The 24,423-nt window shown below is 51.1% G+C and overlaps 1 protein-coding gene across 1 annotated transcript in view; it reads right to left on the bottom strand.

Moving 5' to 3' along the window:
- Nucleotides 1-3,774: 3,774 nt before the first annotated feature.
- The window catches only part of C5H14orf132 (chromosome 5 C14orf132 homolog), a 49,202-nt gene continuing 28,553 nt past the window's right edge, over nt 3,775-24,423 (bottom strand). The window contains exon 4 of the mRNA XM_064486378.1: nt 3,775-9,689. Within this exon, the coding sequence (XP_064342448.1) occupies nt 9,465-9,689 (225 nt within the window). The 3' untranslated portion in view covers nt 3,775-9,464. The remainder of the gene's footprint in view (nt 9,690-24,423) is intronic.

Raw genomic sequence — 24,423 nt, 5'->3', positions numbered from 1 at the left:
CAAAGGGGAAAATGCCCGGGGAGGGGCTCAGTTACAGTGGATGATCCCAGAATCACTGAGTCCCTCCTCTTCCCCCTCCCCCCAAGGCTCAGACAGCTCCCGAGGTGATGCAGGGAGTGGCCGTCCCCCAGGCATCAGTGTGCCCCTGCACTTTCCATCCCAGCTCACCTGTTTAGTATTCACCCACTTGTGAGGAAGCGTGGACTGGCGGGCACTGTGGGGGACTCAGGTGGGGGCCAAAGGGGCCTTTGCCCTCCAGGAGTGGACAGCTAGTCAGGGAGGCAGGCTAGTCCCAGAAATGGGAGCCCGCCCACCCCCCAAATCACAGTGCAGGGGCTCCTGGACAAAAGCGAAGATTGGTGGTTGTTTGAGCGATGACTTCCTCACAGGCCCAGCGCTGCGTAGCGTTCTGCTCCAGGAAGCCCGTTCCAGGCCGTTCAGATGTCAAGGTTGACTGGTAGCAGGCAAATAGAATGTCAACGTATGTATTTACAAATCAAGTTTTTTAAATTTAATTTTTAAAAAAATTGAAGTGCAGCCACTATGGAAAACAGTACAGAGATTCCTTTAAAAAAAAACACATGAAAAATAGATTTACCATAGGATCCAACAAACCAAATTTGTAAAATCAAAAATTGGGTGTAAATGCTAGCAGGGAAGGTGGCAGTGGACAGTGGGGATGTTTGTGGTATGGGCTGGACAGGTTGTGGCTTCTTAAAATATAAATACCACAGTTTGTACACTGGCTGCTCCCTTCTCTTGAAAAATCTTGCCACGTGCTGTCTTGGTTATTTCAAAATGATGCTTCTCAGTCTTGAGGACATAGTCTGTCAGGGCTTGTGGATTCCTCTGCCATCTTCACTTGTTATACCATGGGGAGGAAGACCCAAGGCCACTGGCCCGAACTAGGGGCAGGGGAGGTGCCGTGAGGGTGGCCGGAGGGGCAGGTTTGAGAGGCAAAATCAGGAGTTCCTTCCCAGCCTCCTTGCTGCCTCCCTAGATCCGCTTAGCAGCCTTATTCACATCACAGCCTTGACCTCCAGGCTCCAGCCTGATCTCCCATCCCCTAGTGCCCATGCACCCCTCTGCTGTGCACCTGCTTCTCCAGATCTTATGCAAGGTTGAATTTTGCCTCCTCCAGGAAGCCTTCAGTGATTTATTTGGCTTTACTTAACCATCTCAGAAACGTTAAGCGGCACTTCCATTGTGGAACACCTCCTTTCCGTGGATCTTTCCCCTTCCTCGGCTCACTTACCTGTGAGGGAGTTGACAGGCTGTCGTTTAGGACAGTGGGGCAGCCAGGCCCTGGGTTCTCCTCATCCAGCAGGCTAGCCTTGGCTCTGCAGGCTTCCAAAGCCATTAAGAGAAGAAGCTGAAAACCTTCCTGAGGACCATCTACACCCAGGACTGGCCCCACGTCCCTTTTGGAGGATGCAGTCCACCAAAGCCAGTCCAGACAGTCAGAGTTTGGGAAGACAGGCTCCACATTTGGATGGGGCAGCTGCAAAGTCACATTGTACAAGGCGCTTGCACGTAGGAATGGGAACATTTTCTGGCCTTTCCTGCTTCTCCCGCAAGCAATCAACATGAATTCCCCTGAAGAGCAGCCTGCGGGAGGAGACAGCGCGGTGGGGAGTGTGGTCCTCTGCCCCTTTCTTCCCCGGGCTGTGTAGCCCAGCGCAGCATGGCCAGGGTCAGCTTTGTGGGCACGTGAACTCTGCAGCTGCCCTGGGCTCCATCTTGAAGTCTTCATACCTCTGAACAAGAGCCCTGTGTTTTCATGTTACAGTGGGTCCTGCAAATTAGGTCACTGGACCTGAGAGGGGCAGGTGTGGGTTATCTTCCCAGTCTGGACTGACCCTGCTCTGATGAGACAGGAGGGAAAGGGCAGGGCACAAACATTAAAAGAATGACATAACCATTGAGGACATGACCAAAACTGGTTAGAACCTACTAAGCCGAAGATGGCGGAAGACTCACTTGCCAGGGGACCTTGAGCCTCAGCGTGTGCTCACCGTAGTACAGCAGCACGCTAAATGACGCACCGACAGGCTCCGTGACAGTTCTGAGGCTCACCATAAAAGGCCAAAAAGTGGGTGGTGGCCAAATTCCTGGAAATCTCTGCTCCTTCCTCAAGTAGTTGGAATAATCTTCCCACTTGTTAGCCTATGAAATTACCCCACACAACCCAACACCCCTTTACCCTGGCGCCCCTCTCGCCTTCCAAGACAGCCCACACTCTGCCTATGGAGTTTGTACCTCCCTGAATAAACCTACTTTCACTTTACTGTGGCTCGCTCTTGAATTCTTTCCTGCATGAAGCCAAGGACCCTCACTTGGCAGGGCGCGTATCAGGGACCTGGGACCTGTCACACCACCATCCTCTCTCGGCCCCCATTTTCCTGCAACACTGGGAGCCGTGGGCACTGGGTCTCCCTGCCTGACAGGGACTGGGAGAGCTGGGACCAGTTCAAGGCTAGAGTCGGGGGCGGGACGCCTCTGCAGCCCAAGGCTTCCTGGTCTTAAGACCCTGACACTCGAGCCATGAGTCTTTTGACTGGCCTGCCCCCTTCTGCACCTGCCCCCCTCCTGCACCTGCCCCCTCCTGCACCTGTCCTCTCCTGCACCTGCCCCCCTCCTGCACCTGCCCCCTCTTGACCTGCCCCCCTCCTGCACCTGCCCCCTCTTGACCTGCCCCCCTCCTGCACCTGCCCCCTCCTGCACCTGCCCCCCCTCCTGCACCTGCCCCCCCTCCTGCACCTGTCCCTCTCCTACCTTCTAGGATGACTAGGTTCTAAGCTGGGACCCAGAGCTCTGGGTCCAATCTCCCATCAGCTGTTAACTATTGCCTAAGCCACGGATCCAATCAATCCCTTACACCATTCCTCCTTCCCTAGGGTCCTGGCCACCACAGTGGGCCTCCTCTGGGCCTGTCCGGACCCTTCAGAAGGGATCCGAGTGCAGAGCGCAACACCTGGTCCCTTATCATTTCAGCACGTAACACCCGACAGTGATGGTGTTTGTGCCTCTTCCCCCTCAAAAATGTGTCCCGGACAGCATCCCTGCCCCAGCACAGGGCCTCTAGTCAGTGCTCATCAGACACTGAGGGGCATTTTACAGCCATTAGAATATGAACTGTGAGCCAGCCCTGGGTTCCAGTCCTGGTTCTGCCCTCACCGGCCACGTGCGAAACCAGTCCTCGCCTCAGATCCCTCATTTGTAAAACCAAGAAGGAGGGTAACAAAAATACTGACTTAATACAGCCATTGTGTAGACCAAGTGAGTTAATATACGTATAAAGAGCTCAGAACTGCACAGAACACCTAGTCAGTGCCGTATGTTTGCTGTGATCAGTGAGTGAATGAATTAAGCTTTAACTGCATACTCGCTGCCCTGTGTGGTGTTGAAATTCACTGGGCCGGTCCTTTGGCTACCACTCATTCATTCTCTGAATGTCAGTTGTGTGTTTACCACAGGCCAGGCACTGTGCTAGGCTGCGGGGGTGAGAAAAAGTTGGGATGATAAACTTTGCTCTCAGATGACTCAGAGGGCGGGGAAAACTGGTGGGTAAGTGAATGTTAATGAAAATGAATGTTAATGAATGAAAGCGATTTGCTGCAGGTGGTGGGGAGACTGGGAGGCTGCCGGCAGCGGTGGGGGGGGGGGCGTGCTGCCTGCGGGAGGGGGCGGCAGCTGGAGCGGAGCATCGCGAAGGTGAGTCGACAGCATCCTTTAGAGAAAGCACAGGCTGGATTCAGACACGTAAGAGTTGATGTTTCCTTTCTTTGTTTTAATTCTCATAATAGAAAATGACAACAAAGCAGCAGTGCCAACAGTCAACGGAGCACGATTCCACAGCTACAGTTTTACATCCATTAAGGTTAGAGATTTTTCATCAAAAGAGCACGTTGAAGCCCTACGTTAAGAAATAGCCTTTTCACTGTAGTAAAAGTTAGTGATCCCATCTCGAAACCTGGGGGCTTGAGTAGCAAAGGACTACAAGAATAGTGAAAATACCTTTTTGTTCAGTAAACTACTAACATTTACAAGTTGATTATGAAAACATTCGTAAGACACAGGAACGTTTCTGGTTCTCTTGGCATGAAGACTGGGTATCTGGACAGCGGTTAGTTACAAGAACAAGGTTTAAAACTTTGAACAGTAGAAACGTTAGATAGTAGAAAGGCTGTTAGGATATTTTCAACTGGGGGAAACAGGGTAGGAAAAAGTCAGAAACAAGAGAAGATGTGGGTTTGCCCAAAGGCTGTTAGCCAGTCCTCCCACCCCCTACCCCTTCTAAGATTTTCGCAGATATACTGGCGAGGGGCCAGGTCCCTCAAGGTCCCAGAGACACACAGTTACTGGGAGGGGGAATATTGGACAAGTTCAGCCCCACCCTCCCATTGAGTTTGTTGGATTTTTTTCCATCCAGGCTGACTCTGCACGGAAGCCCAAGACAGTGGCAAGGGAGAGGGCGTGGATTTCCAAATGGCTTGCTGGGTGCCGGACCACTGCCCTTGGCTGGAATTATTATTTGAACTTGAGGCAGCAACCATGATCACTTCTGCAGCTCAGAAGAGCTTTGAATTATTCAGTGACTCACAAATGGGGAAAGGTGGAGCTTTGGAAGACACCCACAGCTCTGGAGTCAGAGATAGCACGGTCTAGTGCTGGGTGTCCCACCCTCGGCACTACTGGTGTTTAGGGATGAATAATTCTTTGTCGTGGGGGCTGTTCAAAAGCATCCCTGGCTTCTATCCACTAGACACCAGTAGAACACATCCCCCCACATCATGAAAAACAAAACTGTCTTCAGACATTGCCAAAGGTCCCTTGGAGGGTAAAAGTGCCCCCAGGTGAGAACCACAGTCCCAGTGGTTGAGAAATGTCATAGATGTTCTGGGCTCAAGGCTCTGCTCCCCTGCTGATTGGTCTGACCTGGCAACTATCTCAAACCTCTCAGAGAGCAGGTAGGGCAGGAGAGGTGGGCCCCGCGAGGTAGGCCAGGCAAAGACAGAACATTCAGCCTCCGACTGCTCCCTCTGGCCAGGAGAACAGCTCCTAGGGCCTCCCCAGCCCACCAGGGACCTGAGGACAGTCAAAAAGCATTTGCCACGACGTGGAGAAGGGGGCTGGGTGACAGCTGGCAGAGAACACGATGCCTGTCCCAGGGCTGGGACTGGCAATCCAGGGTCCCCCCTGAGTTTCCTGGCGAATGCACAGCCTCTGGGCTGGGCATCCGGGCAGGGCCACCCCTGTCTCTCCGGCAAACGCACAGCACGCTGGGGGATGGCGCCCTGGGCCGGGCATCCCGAAACCTGTCCGCTCTCCACCAATTTACCGCGTGGCCCCAGCTGCCTTCCCAAAAGGTAAAGGTCCTGATGTCACTGTGAGGCTCTGAGACTGACAAATACCTGGGCACTGTTACCCACCCCTTCCTAGGACTCACAGTCAAAATCAGCTCTTCGGGACCAGAACAGCCCAGCCTCAGAAGCCCGTCCTGGGAAGGTCCATTCTAAAGGGCTCATCACAGAGGGAATGGACGCAGGGTGACCACCCAGCCTGCAGGGCCAGCAGCGCTGGCTCTGAACCCCAGCCCCTCCGCTGTGGGTTCCCAGGTGCACAGCCTGGCCTCAGCTTTCTCCACAGAAAAACATGACCGCACACCAGCCCCCAAGGGGTGATTTGAGAAGTACGTGAACTATATACAGCACACAGCACAGGAAGGTGTGTAGTCACGACAGCAGGAGGAATAATCATTGTTAACCACATCACCGCTAATTATGAGGGAGGGTCATGGTCCTGAGAGAGGGGAGTGCTTGTCTGGAAGGGATCGGCAGCAGTGTAGATGGCGGCCGAGCCTCTCCAGTCCCCAGGGAGGGATTCGGACAGATGCTTGTGGGCTGGCGGGCAGCCAGGCCATCCATTTAGAACAGACTGGAAAATGGCCTGTTGTCTCTCCAGCCAAGTTGTGCCAGCCTGTCCCCCCGCCTCTCTCCCTCGGATCCTACGAGACTCCTGAAAGGAGATATAAGCGTCTGTCTCTGGCGGATAGATGGTGTCAAGGGAATCTCGTTTGCCTCTTGACCTTGATCCCATGGAAAAGGGGAGGGCAGCAATGGCAGAGCAGGAACCAGCAGAGCGATCTCTCACTGGGTCCTCATGGGAAGCAGAATCTCCTTGGGACATGCTCCGGCCTCTCCTCCAAAATTCCAAGGACAGCAACTCATGACCTCATAAAGCAAGCGAGGTCTGTTTGGTGAAGGGCACACATGGGTGTGGAACACCTACGGCTCGCAGCGGGGAAATGGAGGGGCTCGCTGAGGGGCAAGTGCAGGGTGCTTTCCAGCAAACAGAGGACCCCTTCCCTGAGGAGCAGCGACTAAAGAGGCAAGCGTCTCCTCCCTCAGCATGGGCCGTCAAGCCAGGGTGGGCTCCGAGGCCAGCCTCACCTGGGAGAAGCCAGAACGGGAGCCCCAGGCTGGCTGGGGTCTGAGGGAGGAGCACCCCACCCCCGACCCCGACCCCACCCATCCCTGTGCTTGGGAGAGCCCTGGGGCTCAGCGGGAGGCCTGAGCCTGTGCTGGCTGGGGCCCAGCCTGCAGCATGGACCATCCCACATTGAGGATGTCCTCATCAATTCTGGCTGCATGAGCCTCCTCCTCCCGAGGGCCCCACTGTGGGTTCTGGGTCTGGGCCAGGGACCTTCTACACGTATCCCGAGAAAGCTGGTTTCTGGGAGCTTCTCTAGCCAGGCAAGAGACTTGTATTCAACTTTAAGGAACAGGGCAGGCGACACCGTGTTCCAGAAAGAGCCGGCTTTAGAAGCCAATGGTTCTAAATGGTTCAAGTTCAGCCTGCTCATCACTTTCATGCTGTGTGGCCTCGGGCAAGTTAGTCCACTCCTCTGAGCTCCTGGTTCCTTATCTGTGTATTGGAGCAATGATGCACTAGGGTAATTGTAAGGATTAAATCTGTGCATGCGAGTGGGGCACAGTGCCCGGACGCAGGACACAAGCCCTGATGTCAGATTTGCTGGCCTTTCTTAACACCCAAGACAGAACCCCAACTGAGGCAGGAGGGAGAGGGCAGCCACTCTGGCTGGAAATCTAACGTGCACATTGATTCTCACCATTATCTGAGTGAAGGTGGAGACAAAGAAACCACAGGAGATGGAGATGGAGTGAACTTGGGCAAGTCACTGTAATCTGTATGATGCAAAATTCGGATAGAAGGCCCCTAAAGCTCCTGACCATCTATGGCCCTGACAGAAAAGGGAGAAAGATTTGAAAGTTGAATTTAACTGTCACTCATGTCAGGGGGAAAAAGCTTTCACAGGGGAAACCCCTGTGCCCAGAAGTACCCAGTGAACAGGGGCCCACCAGGGCTGGCCTGGAGGCTGGAGCTCTCCTTACAGCTAGAAGCCAACCTTTTCTCTCCTCTCCCCATCATGGCAAACATAGAATTCTGTTTTCACAGGCCTTTTGAGAATAGGGAGCTGCCACCTGCCTCTTACAGGGCTGCGGGCTTCCCTGGGAATGTCAGGTCAGGAGGCAAAGAGTCAGAGAATTTGGACTTGAGTGACCCCCCATGAAGACACATTTTCTCCCCACCCTGGCTCTGGACCTCCCTCCTTGGCTCCTTCTCATAAAGACATGTGTCTAAGAAAGACCTCGCTCATGTGGCGGACGCCAGAGCTTCACGGAGAGGAGTTTGCTGTAGAAGCAGCTGGGACGGAGTGTTTCCCATGGCAACCACCCAGCCCTGCCTCCAGGCTGGTCCTGCCTGCACACAGCAGGGCCCCGTCAGTGATTCCAAAAGAGGTCCTGGTAGAAGGTGCCACATCCCTTCTCCCACTTTGCAGAGGTCACACTGGCTCTCTGTGCTCCTGATCTCCACTCGAGCTGAAGCATCTGTGGATGGACGCCGGGTGGCAGTGACGGATGCGGCCAATAAGAGCTGGCGGCTGTCTGCCGGCACTGTCTGGAGGTCGGGTGTAATCCTGTTACCAGGGCAGCTTGGTGCCAACCTCCCAGAGATGAGTGGCTGCCCCTGGACAATTAAGATGTCCCTTTGCCTGGCATCAGGAGCACTCATTTCTCCTGGGACCACAGTGACAAATTCAGCCTCTTTGCAATTGTCCGCAAATATGCATGAAGGCTTCTTATTGGTCCTATAAGTTTCTCCAGCACAAAGGGGGAGGTCATGCCCTTCATTTTCTTTTCACAGTGCAGGGGGGAGGCAAGGAGAAAGCCACTCCCTGCCTGCAGGCGAGTGAGCCCGCCTCTGAGCTCCTCCCACTCTCGGGGGCAGGGATGGGGGTCGGGGGAAGGCTGTCTCTGGAAGTAGGGGCACTGTGCAACGACCTTTCCTAAGGACGAAAGAAAACTGAGCCCTTCCCTCTACTGCCTCCTCCAGCACATCCATCCTGCTCTAGTCTTGACGAGGGGGCTCCCTGGTTTGCCAGTCCCCCCGGCCACTGGCTTTTAAGCACATAAGGACATTGACTCAGGCAGAACCCGTTCATGCCTGCAAGAGCACCTAGTGGCCAAACCACTTTTAAATGTGGGTGGCTCACCACCGTGCCCACCCTGGGCTCAACTGCCTGCGATCAAAGGCGAACCACGCCCCTCTCCTGCCCATCTGCCAAAGGAGGAGGTGGACTGGAGCCTTATTCATCCCAAACTCCGTGATTTCTCAGAGAAGGAAGGACATCTTCAGTAGGGGTCCTGAAGAGTTAACTGCCGGGCAAATCTGATTTTTAAAGATGCCTTCTCCTCTTTTTAAAAAGAAGAGATAGACTATCCAGCAGATAAAAACCACCACGACCACCCCGGAAGCCTCACCGTCTCACCAGTAACCCCCCCATTCCTGGGTTTTCTGATGCTTTCGGGTTTCATAAGGGGCCAGGTGTCTGTTGACAAAGATGCCATTTCTAAGTCAAACAAGGAACATTCAACGGCCCTTCAAGGGGCTACCGCCAGTATTCTGAGGGGCTGAGTGGGAAACCAAGATTGGCGTGGGCACACTCAAGTTCTGAGGGCTGCTCCTGCCCCAGTGCTCCACACACCACGTGTGATAAGTTTGCATAAAAAACAAGACACATAAATGATTATTTACTGTCAGCGAACTATCATCCAACCATGTCTGTATTTTAAACCTAACTGGCCATTCCCTCTGGTCTCATGTTCTTGAGATGCAGTTTTCAGAATTTCCCAATCTGCTCCTCGGAGGCTTGGCCCTGTCGTGCCTCTGGGGGCTGGAAGTCATGCCTTCGCGTTTACTGGATCAGCTGGACCACAGCGTGGAGTATTTGAAATCAGGGCTGCTTGGGGGAATTCCGGTTGCATGGTGGCTCTGCTTGGAGAGGCTGTGTGCCTGGTCAGAACTCCTGGTTCTAGAACGTGGGTGTGGCCCGCAGCCGACAGCCGCAGCGCCTCGCTGGCTGGGCCGTCTGGAGTCGCTCAGAAGGTGAAGGCGTACACCACGCCGACCACCACGATGTTCCCCAGCGTGGCCACGATGGCGATCCACAGCAAGACGGCATCATTGGAGGACCGGGGCGGCTCCTCCGGCTGGCCATGGCCGCTGGAGGCCGCGTGGACGTTGGTGGAGGAGTTAAAGAGGGAGTACTCGGTGCTGAAGTCCTCATTGGGCGAATCCATGAAGGCGCCTCCCATCATGGGCAGCTGAGAAGAAGGAGAGAGAGAATGAACAGGGCACCTGGGGGCAGGAGGACGGCCCGCAGTGGGGGGGGGGGGTGGTGGCGGGGCATCTACCTGGCCGAGCAGCCCTCTCCGAAGACACAGCATCTACCTGGGCTTTGCGTTTGGCGTTTTAAAATAATTGACGCCGCGTGGTTTAATCCAGAAATATCAGTATCCCTGCAACCTTGTGAGGCAAACGCTCAGGCCCATGTTGCAGGCGAAAGCCTCAGGGCTCCGAGCGGCTCAGCAGCCTTCAGCCCAGCCGGTGGGCAGCTCCCCTACAGACCCCCCTCCAGGATAGCATGCGTCCTAAATGTCTTTGCTCCTCTTCTAATTTTAATAACAATATAGGCTCAGGACGGAAGATTAAGACAATACAAAAGAGGAGAAAAAAGTGTAATCTCACCAATTTGGAATAATTACTGTTAATGTTTTGCACCTTAGAATGTTCATATTCTTTGTTCAATTGGCAGTCATTTATTCATTTATTTATTTAGAGGAGTAATTAGATTTGTCTATTTATTGATCGATTTTTAATGGAGGCACCGGGGATTGAACCCAAGACCTCGTGCGTGCTGAGCTACACCCTCCCCACTTAATCACTCTCAACAGTTTGATATCTTCCTTTGCAATCTGTTTTTCTGTGTGTGTGTATGTCTGTGAGAGAGAGAATACCTTTAAACCTGTGGCTGTATATTCCAGTATTAATAAGTCTATTAAAATACATTTTAACTGTTGTATAACATCGTAACATAAATACAAGCCATGACTTAACCATTCCCCTAGAACTGGAAAGCTAGGAATTTTGATGTTCTCTTATAGATAGCACACTGATAAGCATCCTTGTGCGTGCATTTGGGTGCACACACGTGCTTGCACACACACTTTTATTTAGTGAGCAGACCCAGATACAGAACTTCCCAGTCAATGACTTGTGAACATTTCAAGCTTCTGCTGCACAGGGACAAACTCCCCCCAGGAGAGTGATTCTAATCTCCAAGGCTTGCTTTTTGGCACCTGAAGATGCTGGTATGTTTGTGCTCCGGGGATCAGAGCTTCCTCTTTCCAGTTGTAAAGGCTTTTGCTCCTGAGACTCAGGATGGAGGTGGGAGAGGTGGGCTGCTCAAAGGGTGAGCTTGGCCTGGATACAGCCATGGAGAGGCCCCCTTTACCCGCTCCAGCCCAGGAGACCAATGTCCGTGCCATCCAGGCCTTTCCAGACCCCTCCAGAGGCTGACATGCCCTAAGCCTCAGGGTTGGCTCTGGCAACTGTTCGATCCATAGTAAACTTTTTTTTTTAATGGTACAGGAATGAATGAACACTGAACAGTTCATCTTTCCTTCAATTTATTGAGCACTATTCCTCTTACCAACATGGAGGCCCAGCTATGGTCAGGGAAAGTGCTAGGGATTTTTAAATACTCTCATCAAATCCCTCAGCTGTCCTGCTGGAGGGTACCACTGCACCCCCATTTCACAGATGGGTAAGCATGGGTCATGGCCACTGCACTCATCTGAGCTGCAATCAGGGACGAGAACCAGGTGTGTCCGACTGCAGAGCCAGGGTGCTTCGCACCCAGCACTCTAAGAAAGCGGGGCGAAACAGGAAGCTGACTTTCTCCCTCCCAAGCATGCCTGGACCTCGCAGCTGGTTCCGCAGCCACGTCCCCTGGCGTCCCTGCCGCACTCCCCCCATGTTAGTAACCGCACGTCTGGTGTCCTCTGCCCACTGGCCGGCTCAGCCTCTCCTCCCTCCCCCAGGACCCAGGTTTCTAGACAGACGTCCTGCTTGGACTCCACTCCTCCACCCTGTTGGGCTCTCTGGGCAAGTCCTGAACTCCCTCTCTTCTCTTCCGGGCATCTGTGCATTCAGTGAACATTTCCATCCGAATCACTGGGGGAAAAAGAGAGGGGACTGGGCAAAGCCTTTGGTCGGCGGAGGAGAGAGGAGCCCCCCGGCTGACACAGCCCTGCCACCAGCCTGCACGGGGGCTGCTGCCCCCGCCCCACGGGTCTCACCCCGTCCCCATCCCTGTGGGTATCTGACGCCCTGTGTTAGCTTCCTATAGCTAGTAAATGACCATAAGCTTCATGGTTTAAAAGAACACACATTTATTATCTGACAGTTCTGGAGTCAGAAGTCTGAGTCTCGCTGTGTTCATCATACTGGGCTCACATGGAGCCTCCAGGACCACCTCCCAACTCAAGATCCTGCACCTTCATCACCTCTGCAAAGTCTCTGGCTACCTAAGGGGACACATTCATGGGCGGCTCTATCTGGAGGTCAGCCTCCCACTCCACATGGAATTCTTCTGAAGACAAGGCCCCCTCATCTCGTGCTCCCTCAGCTCCACTCATAATGCAGAAAAGGAGACACATACAACCATGTGGAATTAATGAACTTGAAACCAGCAGAAGGGCTCCTAGCAGGCTGCACTTCATACCCCTGACCCCAGAGGGCCCCCAAGGTGGGACAGCTCATTATCCATGGTGAGCCCCCCTCTGCCTTGCACCTGCAGAGACGGACGGCTCAGCACTGCCAGAGGTCACAGCCAGTGTCTGATTCTCCTGCCTCAGAGCTTGGGGAACGGGGAAACGGGAGGGTTCCGCTGTCAGAAAGGCTGCCTCCTTACAGTTAGTACAGCCGAGTGAATCATTTAATCAGCTTGCCTCAGTTTCCTTCACTGTAAGTAATGAAGATAATACACTGGAACCAGCAGTATTCTCGCAAGGAGTAAATAAGATCCTATATGATAAGTCAAATGTGGCACAAGACAATCGCTCGATAACTCCTAATAGTCTTTCCTTCTCTTGTTCATGTAGTAATTCACAATCGAGAGTATCACGTGCATTTCTTATCCAACTGCTTAAGCTAAAATGAGGGAACTGGGGCCCCGGCATTTCTGGTCCCGAGCCTGTGTGGGATCAACTCACCACAGGCTCATCTGCAGCAGTGCAGGCTCCCCTGCTCACCCAAGTTCTGCCGCCGAGAGCTGCTCCAGGCCAGCACTGCCACTCAATCTGTCTCCTCAGGTTTGTTAGTTTTGATGTTTTTTTTTTCCTTTGTAAAAATAAATTCTACTTCAAAGTAATGGGGTAAGCAGGAAAATGAGTTTAAACAGCAAAATCCCATGAATAGAAAATCAAAGGAGGTCAGCCTTGGTTCCGTCATTTGGAAGTTGGGAAGATTTGATCAGAAACTGACTCTTGGTAAGAATGAAAGAATGTCGGTGGTGTGTCATTACTGAGACAAGCAACTGGGCCTTCTCACCCCTGTGGGCAGGTGAAGTCACTGGAGCCCTGAGCATGGGGCTGAGTGGCTTGGATGAGGGTTTAGCTCAGAGCAGATCTGGAGTGATGATACATAACTTCAAGCACCAGAGGGTCCATCATGCAGAACAGAATGCAGCCCGAGGAGGCGGAACGAGGGAAGGAGCCTCCTGCTGCTGAACTGGACACCAGCAGTCAGAAGGACACAAGGTTGGAGTGAGGGTGGGGGCTTGCTTCCTCATCAGAGATGACCGTGTCAAGATCAGGAAAACTCTCGCTGGCTTGTTGAAGAGGGCTCCCCAGCACAGAGTGGCCCAATGGCCAGTGTTCAAGGTCAGTGTTATCTCTACAAGCTTCCTGACCAGAACTTCCAGGACGGCAGGAAGCTTCCCTGTTTCCCAGTATCCCAGGGCCCAGGACAGAGCTGATGCTCAAAACACACTTCTTGAATAAATGAATTCTAGAATCAGCCAAAAATCCTGGGGGCACGCTGCGATTCAGCCCCTGAGCCAACATGTCCTCGCTCGGGGCCCAATTCTTAACCTGAGGCTCAGGCTTCTCATTTAAAAACAGGGAAAAGAACGCAGACTGCCTCATAGCAGAAGGGGGGCTGGGAGGCTCTGACAGTAAGTGAAAAAAAGCTTTTTGTTGGGGGAAAAGGCAAGTCACAAAAGAAACTCAGTTACCATCCCTGAAATTAAAAACACGCCTAAAAAAAATACTGTATCTCATGCACGGCTCCACTTGCAGGGAACCGTGCAAACATGGACTGTGAATATAGAGTCAGGTTCACGACAGCGGCTGCCTCTGAGGAAGGGGGTGGTGGGAGGAGACAGACTGATTTTGTTTAATATTTTATAATAAGAAAAGATGAGCAAACATGGTAAAATATGAAAAAATGGTCTATTCTGGTTAGTGGGCACACAGGCGTCTGTCACTTTTTGGTGTTTTAAACTTTACGACGGTAAGAGTGATGCTTTGAATACTGCAGCACGTCACACACAAGACGGTTAGGACCAGCTGCCCTCTGAAGCCAGGAGGGTGACCCAGCCCTCGGGGTCCCCGTCCCTCATGTGATGGGGTCACCGTGTGGCATGTGTGGCCAAGCGAGGAGTGGAGGGGCTCCAGGAGGATATGGCTGCCTTGGGCCAGGGGGAACAGAGCTGCTCGGAGGGGGCGTGGCCTCTGGGTCCCCATCTGTCCCTGCTGAGACAGAGGTTACGTAAATGTCCCCTAAGTGGGCCTCTCAGAGAGAGGAACAGAAGATGCTTTCAAAAGAAAGTCTTCAAAGCGCAGGAACCAGAGGTGGCCCAGCTGCACATTTTCCTGAATAATGACCGCCTTTCAGAGGAAATGAGAGAGAATGGGCTTTTGTTGGTGGAGGCTCTGTGAAGGGGAACTTGCTAGCCGTACCCCGGGCTACCCCAGGCCGTCCTCAGGGCCCTGGCACTGCGGCATCCCGGCCCTGCCACAACTAGATTCAATGCTCCTGGGCTGTGGATTTGAAGATAAATTTGTGCAGGAGTAAAAGCATTTCTGTAAGTGTCCCCTCCCACCCTCCTGGGCCCAGGAGCCTTGGGGTCTCCCTGCCTTCCTCGCTGAGCCTCGCTTACAAGGTAGCAGACCAGGAGAGTGATCGCCAAGGTCAAGCCCGGGGCCCCGGTGTCCTTGCCAGGTACTAAGGAGGTCAGACGCAGTTACAGACGGTCCCAAAGTGAGAGCTTGTGTGGTGAGGGTCGTCAGATAAACTGACAAAATCTTCCGAGAAAATGCAGGAGACCTAGTTAAATCTGAATTTCAGATAAACAACCACGAAACAATTTTTTTAGTACAACTATATCTCAAGTATTGCATTGGACATACTTACAGCAAAGAGTTATACTAAAAAATTATCTGACATTCGAATTCAACCGGGTGTCCTGTGTTTTTATTTGCTAAATCTGGCACCTCCACGCATGGCCAAGCCGAGAAAGAGCTGCAATTTCAGAATTTGTACAAGGGGCCGTGCCCTCAGTTTGTCTCTGCAGAGCCTGCCATCTGTGGCCCAGGCTCTCTGGTGACCTAGTTCATCGGAAAATTCCAGGGATGCCTCCAGCCAGACTACAAACATTATAAAGATAATTTCTCTCATCACTAAGTTCTCAAAGGGTCTTTTGCTCCAAATATAAAGGCTGGATAGATTTAGAGTGTCATTCACCCATTCATTATTCATTCAGCAAACGCTGAAGAGCCACTCTGCACCAGGAGGTGTTGGACAGACACTCGGGAGGTCAAGGGTAACCCATGACCTCTGCCCTTGTAGGGCTCACATTTAAAAGGAATAGAGACTCAAGCATGCTGTCCTAACATGGCATTACCCTCTCTTTAACAGAGATGAGAAAAGGCAGTGGGCTCCCACGGCGTGAGGCAGGGCAGGTTGGGGTCAATTCCGTGGGCTGGAGAACCAGGCATGAGGCTGAGCCCCAGCTCTGTCCCTTTCTGGCTGTGTGACAGGGGCAAGTGACTGACATGTTCTGGGCCTCAGTTTCTTTATCTGTAAAATGAGGATAATAATGGGAGCCACACCCTAGGGTCTCGTGTCTGAAATATGCAGCGTCCTGGCTGTAAGTACCCGGGGTTTGTGAGCCGTAATTGTTAGTATTGTCCTGAGGGGGTGGGGGTGGGGGTCCAGGCACCCGCGGCTGCTGCCCTCTCAAGTCCTCACCAGAGTGAAGCTCTCGATTTTCTCCATCTTCCACTTTTGGGTCTGTTTAATTTCAAGTGAATCCCACCGGGAGCAGGAGGAGTCCAGGGCCCACCGCAGAATGAACAGTGATGCCCTTGCAGTGTGCTCCGAAGGCGAGGGTTGAAGCCCCGTCAGGCGGGAGCATCAGGGGAGAGAGCAAGGCTCCGACTTCCACCTCTCGCCTGTGGATCTTACTAAGCGTCACGACTCCCTGGAGGCCTGGGTTGAAGGGCACGCTGAGCTGGCCGGTGAGGCCGCGGCCTCCTCGCCCGGGGAAGGGAGTAACCAGGCCGTGCATGGTCAAGGATGTCCGGAGATGCCCCAGGAGTTCGCGCCGTCCTGGCTCTAGGCCCAGCTGTGCCTGCCGGCCTGGCCCTCATTTACTGCTCGGTCCGTTTCCTGTCTAAACCGTGAGGCCTCCAGCCCCAGACCCAGGGGACCTTTATGAAAAAGTCAGATTAAGATGAAAGGCTTGTGGTGCTGGAGAGACACAGCACAACTAGGAACTCTCGACCTGGGGGCTGATGAGGGAGCAGCAGGCGGGGCGGGAGCGGGGAGCTTTCTGGGGCTCTGCCTCCTTCCCTGCCCACTTCCCCAGAGAAGCCCTGGGAGAAACCCTCCTTCTTGACAGAGAACTGAGAAGAGGGACACCCAGCAGCTGGAGAGCTTGGGGGAGTCTCAAAGTTCTTTCTTTTTTCTCTTTTCTCTCTCCTGGCCTTGTCCCAGGGCCAATCTCAATCACTGGACTGTGCTTTGATGGCCATGATGGTGGAGGCTGTGACCTAAAATGCAGGAGAAATCCCTTCTCTCCAGCTAATAGGATGGAGAAAAGGGGCCCTCGGGGTCTGAAGGGTGCGGGAGTCTCTCTTACCTTTTTTTCCTGCTTTGCCATGTGGGCATCTTGGCAGTATGGAGCTGGATGACAGCACAGGAGGATGGAACTGACAGAAACACCGACTTTCCAGCCAGAGGGTTGGGAAAGAAGGCCCCTGGGAGCCAGAGTATACTGGGGGTAAATCTCTGGGGGAGAGAGCTGGAGAAGGGGTCCTCTAATTCTGTGTGTGAACCTCACATGTTCTGGGCTCGCTCCCAGCTGCACATGCTCAGAAGTGAACCAAGGAATCACAATAAAGGCTTTGAGAACAGAATGAAGCCCCCTGAGAGCCCAGACTCAGCCCTGAGAGGTGCCTGTGCAGAACAGCCCTCACAGAGCTGCAAAGATGTCACAGCCAGAACTGACAACAGGACCACTGCTTACAGAAAATAAGGCAAAAACGTCCCCAAAAAAGAAACTGCTAAATGGTTTCACTGAAAAATTATATCGAATGTAAGGAAGAATCATACGAGTTCTACACAATCTCTCCCAGAAAACAGAAGAGGAGACACTTTCCAGTTTATTTTATGGGACATCTCCTAAATCATGTTAATGATGCTAGCATTATCTTGCTACCAAAATCAAAGACATGACAAGAAAACGGAAGATCAATTTCCTAACTGAACACAGACAAAAAGTAGACAACAAATACTAGCAAATTAAATCCAGCAACGTATAAAAAGGGATAATGAAAGACTGGGTCAACATTCAAAGTCAACTAATGTGATTCACTATAGTAACGGAAATAAGAAGAAATAAAACATGATCATATCAATAGACGCAGAAGAGACATTTGACAAAACTAAGTATCTATTAATGGTAAAAACTCTTAGCAAACTGGAAACAGAAGAAAACTCCTTAAATTTGATAAAGAACATCTACAAAAACAAAAAACAACAAACAACCTAGAGCTAATATCATACTTACTGGTGAAAGATTGAATGATTTCCCTCTAAGATCTGGGGAATAGGCAAGAATGTCATACTGGAAGTTCTAGCCAATGCAATAAGGTAGGAGAAAGAAATAAAAGGCATGTATATGGGAAAGGAAGAAATAAAACTACCTCTAATTGCAGAAGATATGATTGTCTGCATAGAAAATCCCAAGGAATTTACAAAAAGATCACCTCACTCTTAAGTGAGTTTAACAAGGTCATAGAATACAAGGTGAATATTAAAAACCAGGAGGGTGGATATAGTTCAGTGGTAGAGTGGGCCCTTAGCATGCGTGAGGTCCTGGGTTCAATCCCCACTATCTCTGTTAAAAAAAAAATGTAAAAAACCCCAATTGTATTTATACATTTAAGCAATGAACAATTGGAATTCAAAAAAGAAAAGTCTTATTTACAAAAGTACCAAAAATAAAACACTACTATAAATCTAACAAAATACGTGCATGATCTGAATGCTAATGAAATAAATCAAAAAAATATCTGAGTAAGTGGAGAGAAATATTATGACCCAGAAGAATCAAGATTGTTAAGATGTGAATTCTCCCTACAGTGATGTATAGGTTCAATGCTATAACAATCAAAATCCTAGCAGGAATTTTTGTAGATATAGACAAGCTGATTCCAAACACACACACACATGCACACACACACACACACACACAGACAAAGGACTGAATATAGCCAAAACAATTTTGAAAAAGAACTAAGCTGGTGCACTCACAGTACTTTAGCAAAAAAAACAAAACAAAACAAAAAAAAAAAAACAAAAAAAATACTTGCTATAAATAAAATATAAACTTATAAATAAAAACTTACTATAAATCTATAGTTACCAAAACTATAGTTCTGGCAAAAGAATAGATACATAGATCAATAGAACAGGGGGGTCTAGAAATAGATTCATATAAACATGGTCAATTGATTTTTGAAAACATTGCTAAGGCAATTAAATGAGAGGAGGGTAGTCTTTTCAACAAATGATGCTGAAACAACTGGACATCAATACGCAAAAAAAAAAGTTACCTGGAACCCAACCTCTTATATAAGAATTACTAAACAATTCTCATGACTTACACAAAAATTAACTCAAAATGGATCATAGACCTAAATGCAAATATAAAAGTATAATGCCTTTAAAAAATACAAAGGAGAAAGATGTCTGTGACCTTGGGTTCGACAAAGAGTTCTTTTAGATCCAACACCAAAAGCACAATCCATACAAAGAAAACACTGGTAAACTGGATTTCACTAATATTAGACACTTTTCCTTTGTGAAAGTCACTGTGAAGAGAATGAAAAGACAAGCCATAAACTGGAAGAAAATATTTACAAGTCACATATCTGACAAAGAATGTGTAACTAGAATATATAAAGTTCTCTGAAAACTCAACAATAGGGAAAAAAAATCACACTTTGAAAAATGAGCAAAAGATTTGAACAGCCACTGAGTGGGAGATACATAGAAGGCAGACAAACGCCCAAAAAGATGTTCAACGTCATTAATCATTAGGAAAATGCAAATTAGAACGATCATGAGCTACCACTACATGCCTATTAAAATGGCTAAGTTAAAAACACAAAAACCCGTCACTATTTAGTTCTAAGAATGTGGACGAAGCAAACAGAACTCTAGCACAAAGCTGGTGAGGAAGAAGAATGGTAGAGACATTTGAGAAAATCGTTTGGCAGTTTCTTACCAAGTTAAACATACACTTACCAAATGACCCTGGGATGCTGTCCCATGCATTCACCCAAGAGAAATGAAAACTTATGTCCACACAAAAATCTATGTGCAAATGTTCCTAATAGCTTTATTCATAAGTGCTCCAAACTGGAAACAGTGCAAACATCTCTTAACTTGTAAATGGACAAATGGTGGCACATTCTCACAATCAAACACTGCTCAACAATAAAAGTGACGAATTGTCAATGTACACAGCAACACAGCGAATGGCAAATGCGTTAGACTCTATTGAGTGAAGCAGGACTGAAAAGGCTGCATCCTGGATGATCCAATTCATGAGATATTCTGGAAGAGGCAGAATTGTAGGGCAGACACTGGGAGAAAGGTGTGGGTGTGACAACAAAGGACAGCAGGAGGCAATGTTCTGGGTGTGATGCAAAGTTCTAAATCTTCATCGTGGCCATCGTCATACGCCTCCACGCATTTGTTAAAACGTATAGGACTGGATCGCCCCCAAATAGTAAATTTTACGGAATATATATTAGAAGGTACATCACAGCGCACCAGTGGAAGGGCACTGTCATCCATGCCGCCCCCTCTCTGATCCAGGCGCTGAGCCCTGCCCGTAGCATGTGGTCCTCTTCATGCCCCCAGGAAGTGGTGGTAATGTTCCCGATTCACAGTCTGGGCTGAGGCCCCAGTGCCGAGCCAGACTCCACCCACGACAGGCTCCGAAGCCCAGGCTCTTTCTACGTGGCCCAAATTTTGCTGCATCTCTGGCAATGGTGATTAGGGAAACTGGGGCCCACATCAGAGATCACTGTGACGTTCTGACAGTTCTGCTGCGGCCTTAGGATGCTGACCTCAGGAAGGGCCAAGCACCCTGCCTGCTTTGCCTTCCTATAGCCACTCACTCCCTTGCCTCACTGGGAAGCTGGTCCAAGATCTACGTGTACCAAAATTTCAGGTCTGGGTACTATTTCTGGAAACTTCTCTTGAGGTTCCATCTTCCTCTGGTGCCCAAAGCATTTCACCTGTGGTTCTCCTCCCCACCCCCTCAACACGAGAGCACTGTGTACTCAGCTCATAACATACACACAAGAAGGATGGAAGGGAGAGAGGGAGGAAGGGAGGAAGGGAGGAAGGAAAAGTAGACTCTGATTCAAGGGCTGGAAAGTTTAACACCCAAATCCTGCCACCTTGGTCAGCACATAACATGGGTCAGAAGAATATTCTGATCAAGGAAAGTGACAGTCATGTGAAAGGTTATCAGGGTGGGGTCTCCTGCCTGTCACCCCCCGGGGCTCCTCATGCAGCACAGGCTTGGAGTTCAGCTTCCCAAGGCTGAGTGGTCCCATCCCTGGGGCTACAGGTCTGGTCAACAGGCTTCCTGCAGACCCCATCAGGAGAGAGGGCTTCAGGTGGTGATGAGTTGGCCAGAGGCTGGAGTCCCCACTGGGCTGTGTGGTGAGCATCAGTATCTTAATTGGAGTGACCGCAACAGCAATGTGCCCATCAGAACACTGGAGTTGATGCCACCAGGGCCAGGGCAAGGCTGGGGGAGGGGTCTGGCCCAAACATTTCCCCATATGAGGAAGTGATTCCCTTATGATGGAGGCATGGAGGTCACATGGGCACTGGTGGGAGAAGCAGCAAAAAAAATGTCACAGAACAGACTGTACGCCCAACAATGTGCTCAACAAAACACCTGTACACAAATGTCCACAGCAGAACCATCCAGAATCACTCCAAACTGGAAATAATCCAATTGCCCCACAACAGTAAGAGGATACATACATTGTGGCATGTTCACACGATGGAATTCTACACAGCAGTGAGAGTTAGGAACCACAATTCTACACAGCAGCATGGATGACTCTCACAAACACAATGATGACAATAACAAAACAAAATACCTAGACACAAACAAGAACAGTGTGACTCCATTTCTATCACTGGGTCTCAAGTAGGAGAAATTCTGCCCCCTAGGGGACATTTGGTGATGTCTGGAGACATTTTTGATGGTCACAACAGGTGGGGAGGGAGTTGCTACTGGCATCTGGTGGGTCAAGGCCCAGGATGCTGCTCCCAGGACAGCCCTTGACAACATAGAATCATCCAGCCCCAGTGTCAACAGTGTGCAGGTTGGGACATGGTGATTCTGGTAAAAGTCTTCAAAAAAAAAAAAAGGGAAAACTAATATCCGGTGTCAGAGTTGCTCTTGGAGTGGGAGGCAGAGTCTGAGAAGAGGATGAGGGGGTTCGAGCTGGGGGTTGGCTATGTTCTGATCTGGGTGCTGGTCACACGGGTCTGCTCACTTGGAGCAAATGCATCATGCTGCGCACTTTTCTTCGTGTTTATCATACTCCCAGAGTGGTCGTTTAAGAAGGCAGAGGGAACAATGAGGCTTGTACAGGAATCCTGAGTTTGATTCAAATGAGTTTTGAGATGGAACCTCCCTTCAGACAATTCACACCATCATGAGATGTTGCTTTCCCTTCTCAATACCTCAGGGGATGCTCAGAAAGAGCTCGCCTGTCCCTGCAAACCACAGGCAAAGAGCAAAGCAGTGTGGTGGTCATTACCACACACGTTTAACTGCCTTCCAGGGACCAGCAGGCCCCAAGGATGGGGAGACAGAGATGAGGCAGGGGCATCCTGGGGGCAGAGGCGAGGGCGGGATGTGGGGTGTGCAGGCATCTCCCGACACACCTTCAGTCTGGATCTGCAGAACGGCTAACGGCACAGAGAGGGCCGCTCTTATTAATGCCCTCAGTGGAGGGGGTGCGGAGGCTGGCTCTGGAAAGGTTTGAGGAGGTTTAACTGCCCAGAGTCAGTCCCTCTGCCCAAGGGGCAGAAATCCGAAGGTATGTGAGTGAGTGTGTGTATATGTGTGTGTGTGTATGTATGTGTGAGGGAAACACACACACACACACACACAGAGACAGAGACACAGAGATTGAGAAACAGGAAGAGAGACAGAGAGAGAACACGGATGAGAGAATCCAGGTGAGCAGGTGGATGGAACTTTGCGATTCCCACACCAGTTCAGACTCAGAATCCGGGTCTCTGGGTGACACGCCTTAAGTGTATCCTCTCCCTGAAGCCTTGCATGTCTACAAATAGAGTTTGCATTTTATCCACCGAGGGCGGCCCCAGAGAGGCCCAGGGAGGAGGATGACGACAAGATAGGTACCGGCTTCAGAGAAGGAAGGGGGGCCGAGTCCAGCTCCAGGGACCCAAGTCCCAAGGCACTGTGCTCTGCGGGACGCTAAAGGGGGAAATCACTTATTTAAAAAGCAAGCAAACAGGTCAAGATTGTAAGATTCTGGGCAGAATCTGGAGTTAATCACCGTGGGAAACAGGCAGTCCTGGGGGGACCACCCGAGTGCCCTCCACGGGGGAGAACCCTCCTTTGGCAGAAACGCCCACACCTCTCGGGCCCCTGGCTCAGCTCCGGCTGCGGGGCTGGAGGTCAGGGTGGCATTTGGGCAAATCCGCCTGGCTTAGTGCAAAGGGCAACTTCCATTCTGCGAGCAGGGCTCTCGGACATGATGTACTAAATGGAAGCAGAATGAAATCTGGCACTGTTAACTTCCTCCCCGGGGACCTGGGGAAAGGGGGAAGGAATGCTAACGAGCACAGGTGTGAAGACTTCTCCAAGGGCCCCTATAAACTCCCACGAAAATAAAGGTCAGCGGGCGGGAGCTGGGAAGAAGGGACCCAAAACAAAGCTCTGTTGCCATTCCCGGGATTATTAGGGAGATCGAGTCTCCACTGTGTGCCGGAGCTCAGCGCCTGGAACAGAGGTGCGAAAGGCGACGAGGTGATGGTGGATAGAAGCCTCTACAGTGGCCTGACCCTCACGCTACAGTGGCTGTGTTCTGCCCTCCTTTCCCACCAGCCGTGCTGACCAGCTGATGCCCCCAACACACACACATGTGCTTGTTTGGATGAAGGTGGAAATTAAGAGCTCCAAACAGACCCGCTTCGGTCTCATGTGGAAGTAGGACACCCTTCTCTCCTCCCAGGGAGGGTGCCAGTGGGCAGGCTTCCCCTCCTCCTACAGATGCTGAAGCTCACGGCCAGAATCAGCGCCCGATCGAGTCTCTAGTGACTGCTCCCCTCCAGCCCCAGGTTTTAGGAATCTTGCCTAAAATCACTCAAATGAGCATCACACATCTGGGAATGGCATCCGGGCCTCTGGAACTCCAAATCTCCAAGGCCCTCTCGTGAAGTCACGTGATACCTGGGGATGCTACCTTGGCAGAGACTGGCCCCCCAGCTTGGCTGTTTTGTTGGAAGAGCACAGGGGAAAAAGTAGTTCTGCCCTTTAATCAAACCTTGCAACGCACAGCCAGCTACCCACTTCCCTGTGTTTTCTCCCACGTAGGCTGCAGTTAATGGCAGTATTTGCTGCCTGATGTCAGTATTCGTCATTCGTTGACTAATGTTTACACGCTGAAGAGTTTTTAATTAAAAACAAAGCATATGAAATAAAAAGAAAAGCTAATATTTATTGAGAGCCTGCTCTATGCCAGATGTATTTTACAGGCATGATCACATTTCCTCACAAACAACGCCATGGGGTGGGTACCATCGTCATGTTTGTTTGCTAGGGGAAGAGAGGAAACTGAGGCTCACGCTGAGCGGGGGGAGTGGGGAGGCATCGCCCCACAGCCGCTATACGCAGACACCTCCGTGTACCAACACTTTGCAGGACAAAGAGGAGAGACGCTTCATTCCCTCAAAGTGGGGAGGCAGAAGTCACGCCTGCAGCAGTCCCAGGCAGTGGCGTTGGGACCAGTGCTGAGCACACACTGAGAATTTTTAGAGCCACCTCTGTGTTTATTTTGGTTCCTCGGTAGCACGGAACCATTGTGACAGCAGTCTTGTTCAGCGGTGACACACAAAAAGGTTCCTGACCAGGGATGGTGACGGGTCAGATCCCTTCACGTGCATGGGCCACACTGGCCTCCTCACCACCCCCTGAACCCTACATGCCGGGCATCTTCGTGACGCCACCTCACTGCTCAGGCTGCTGCCCCTGAGACAGGTTCACCTGCCCCTCCACTGCCTATGCTCACATCCTCTCCTGACGCTCTCCTGAGCATCCAGGGGCTGAGCAGGGATGAGCAGGAAGTCCCAAGGAAGAACTGCCCTGGGCTGGGTGGGTGCTGTTTCACCCTCACACCAGCTGAGGACAAAGTG

The sequence above is a fragment of the Camelus dromedarius genome, chromosome 5 (assembly GCF_036321535.1).
Source record: "Camelus dromedarius isolate mCamDro1 chromosome 5, mCamDro1.pat, whole genome shotgun sequence".
In the NCBI taxonomy this organism is placed as follows: domain Eukaryota; kingdom Metazoa; phylum Chordata; class Mammalia; order Artiodactyla; family Camelidae; genus Camelus; species Camelus dromedarius.
This window is presented reverse-complemented; position numbering and strand designations above follow the sequence as displayed.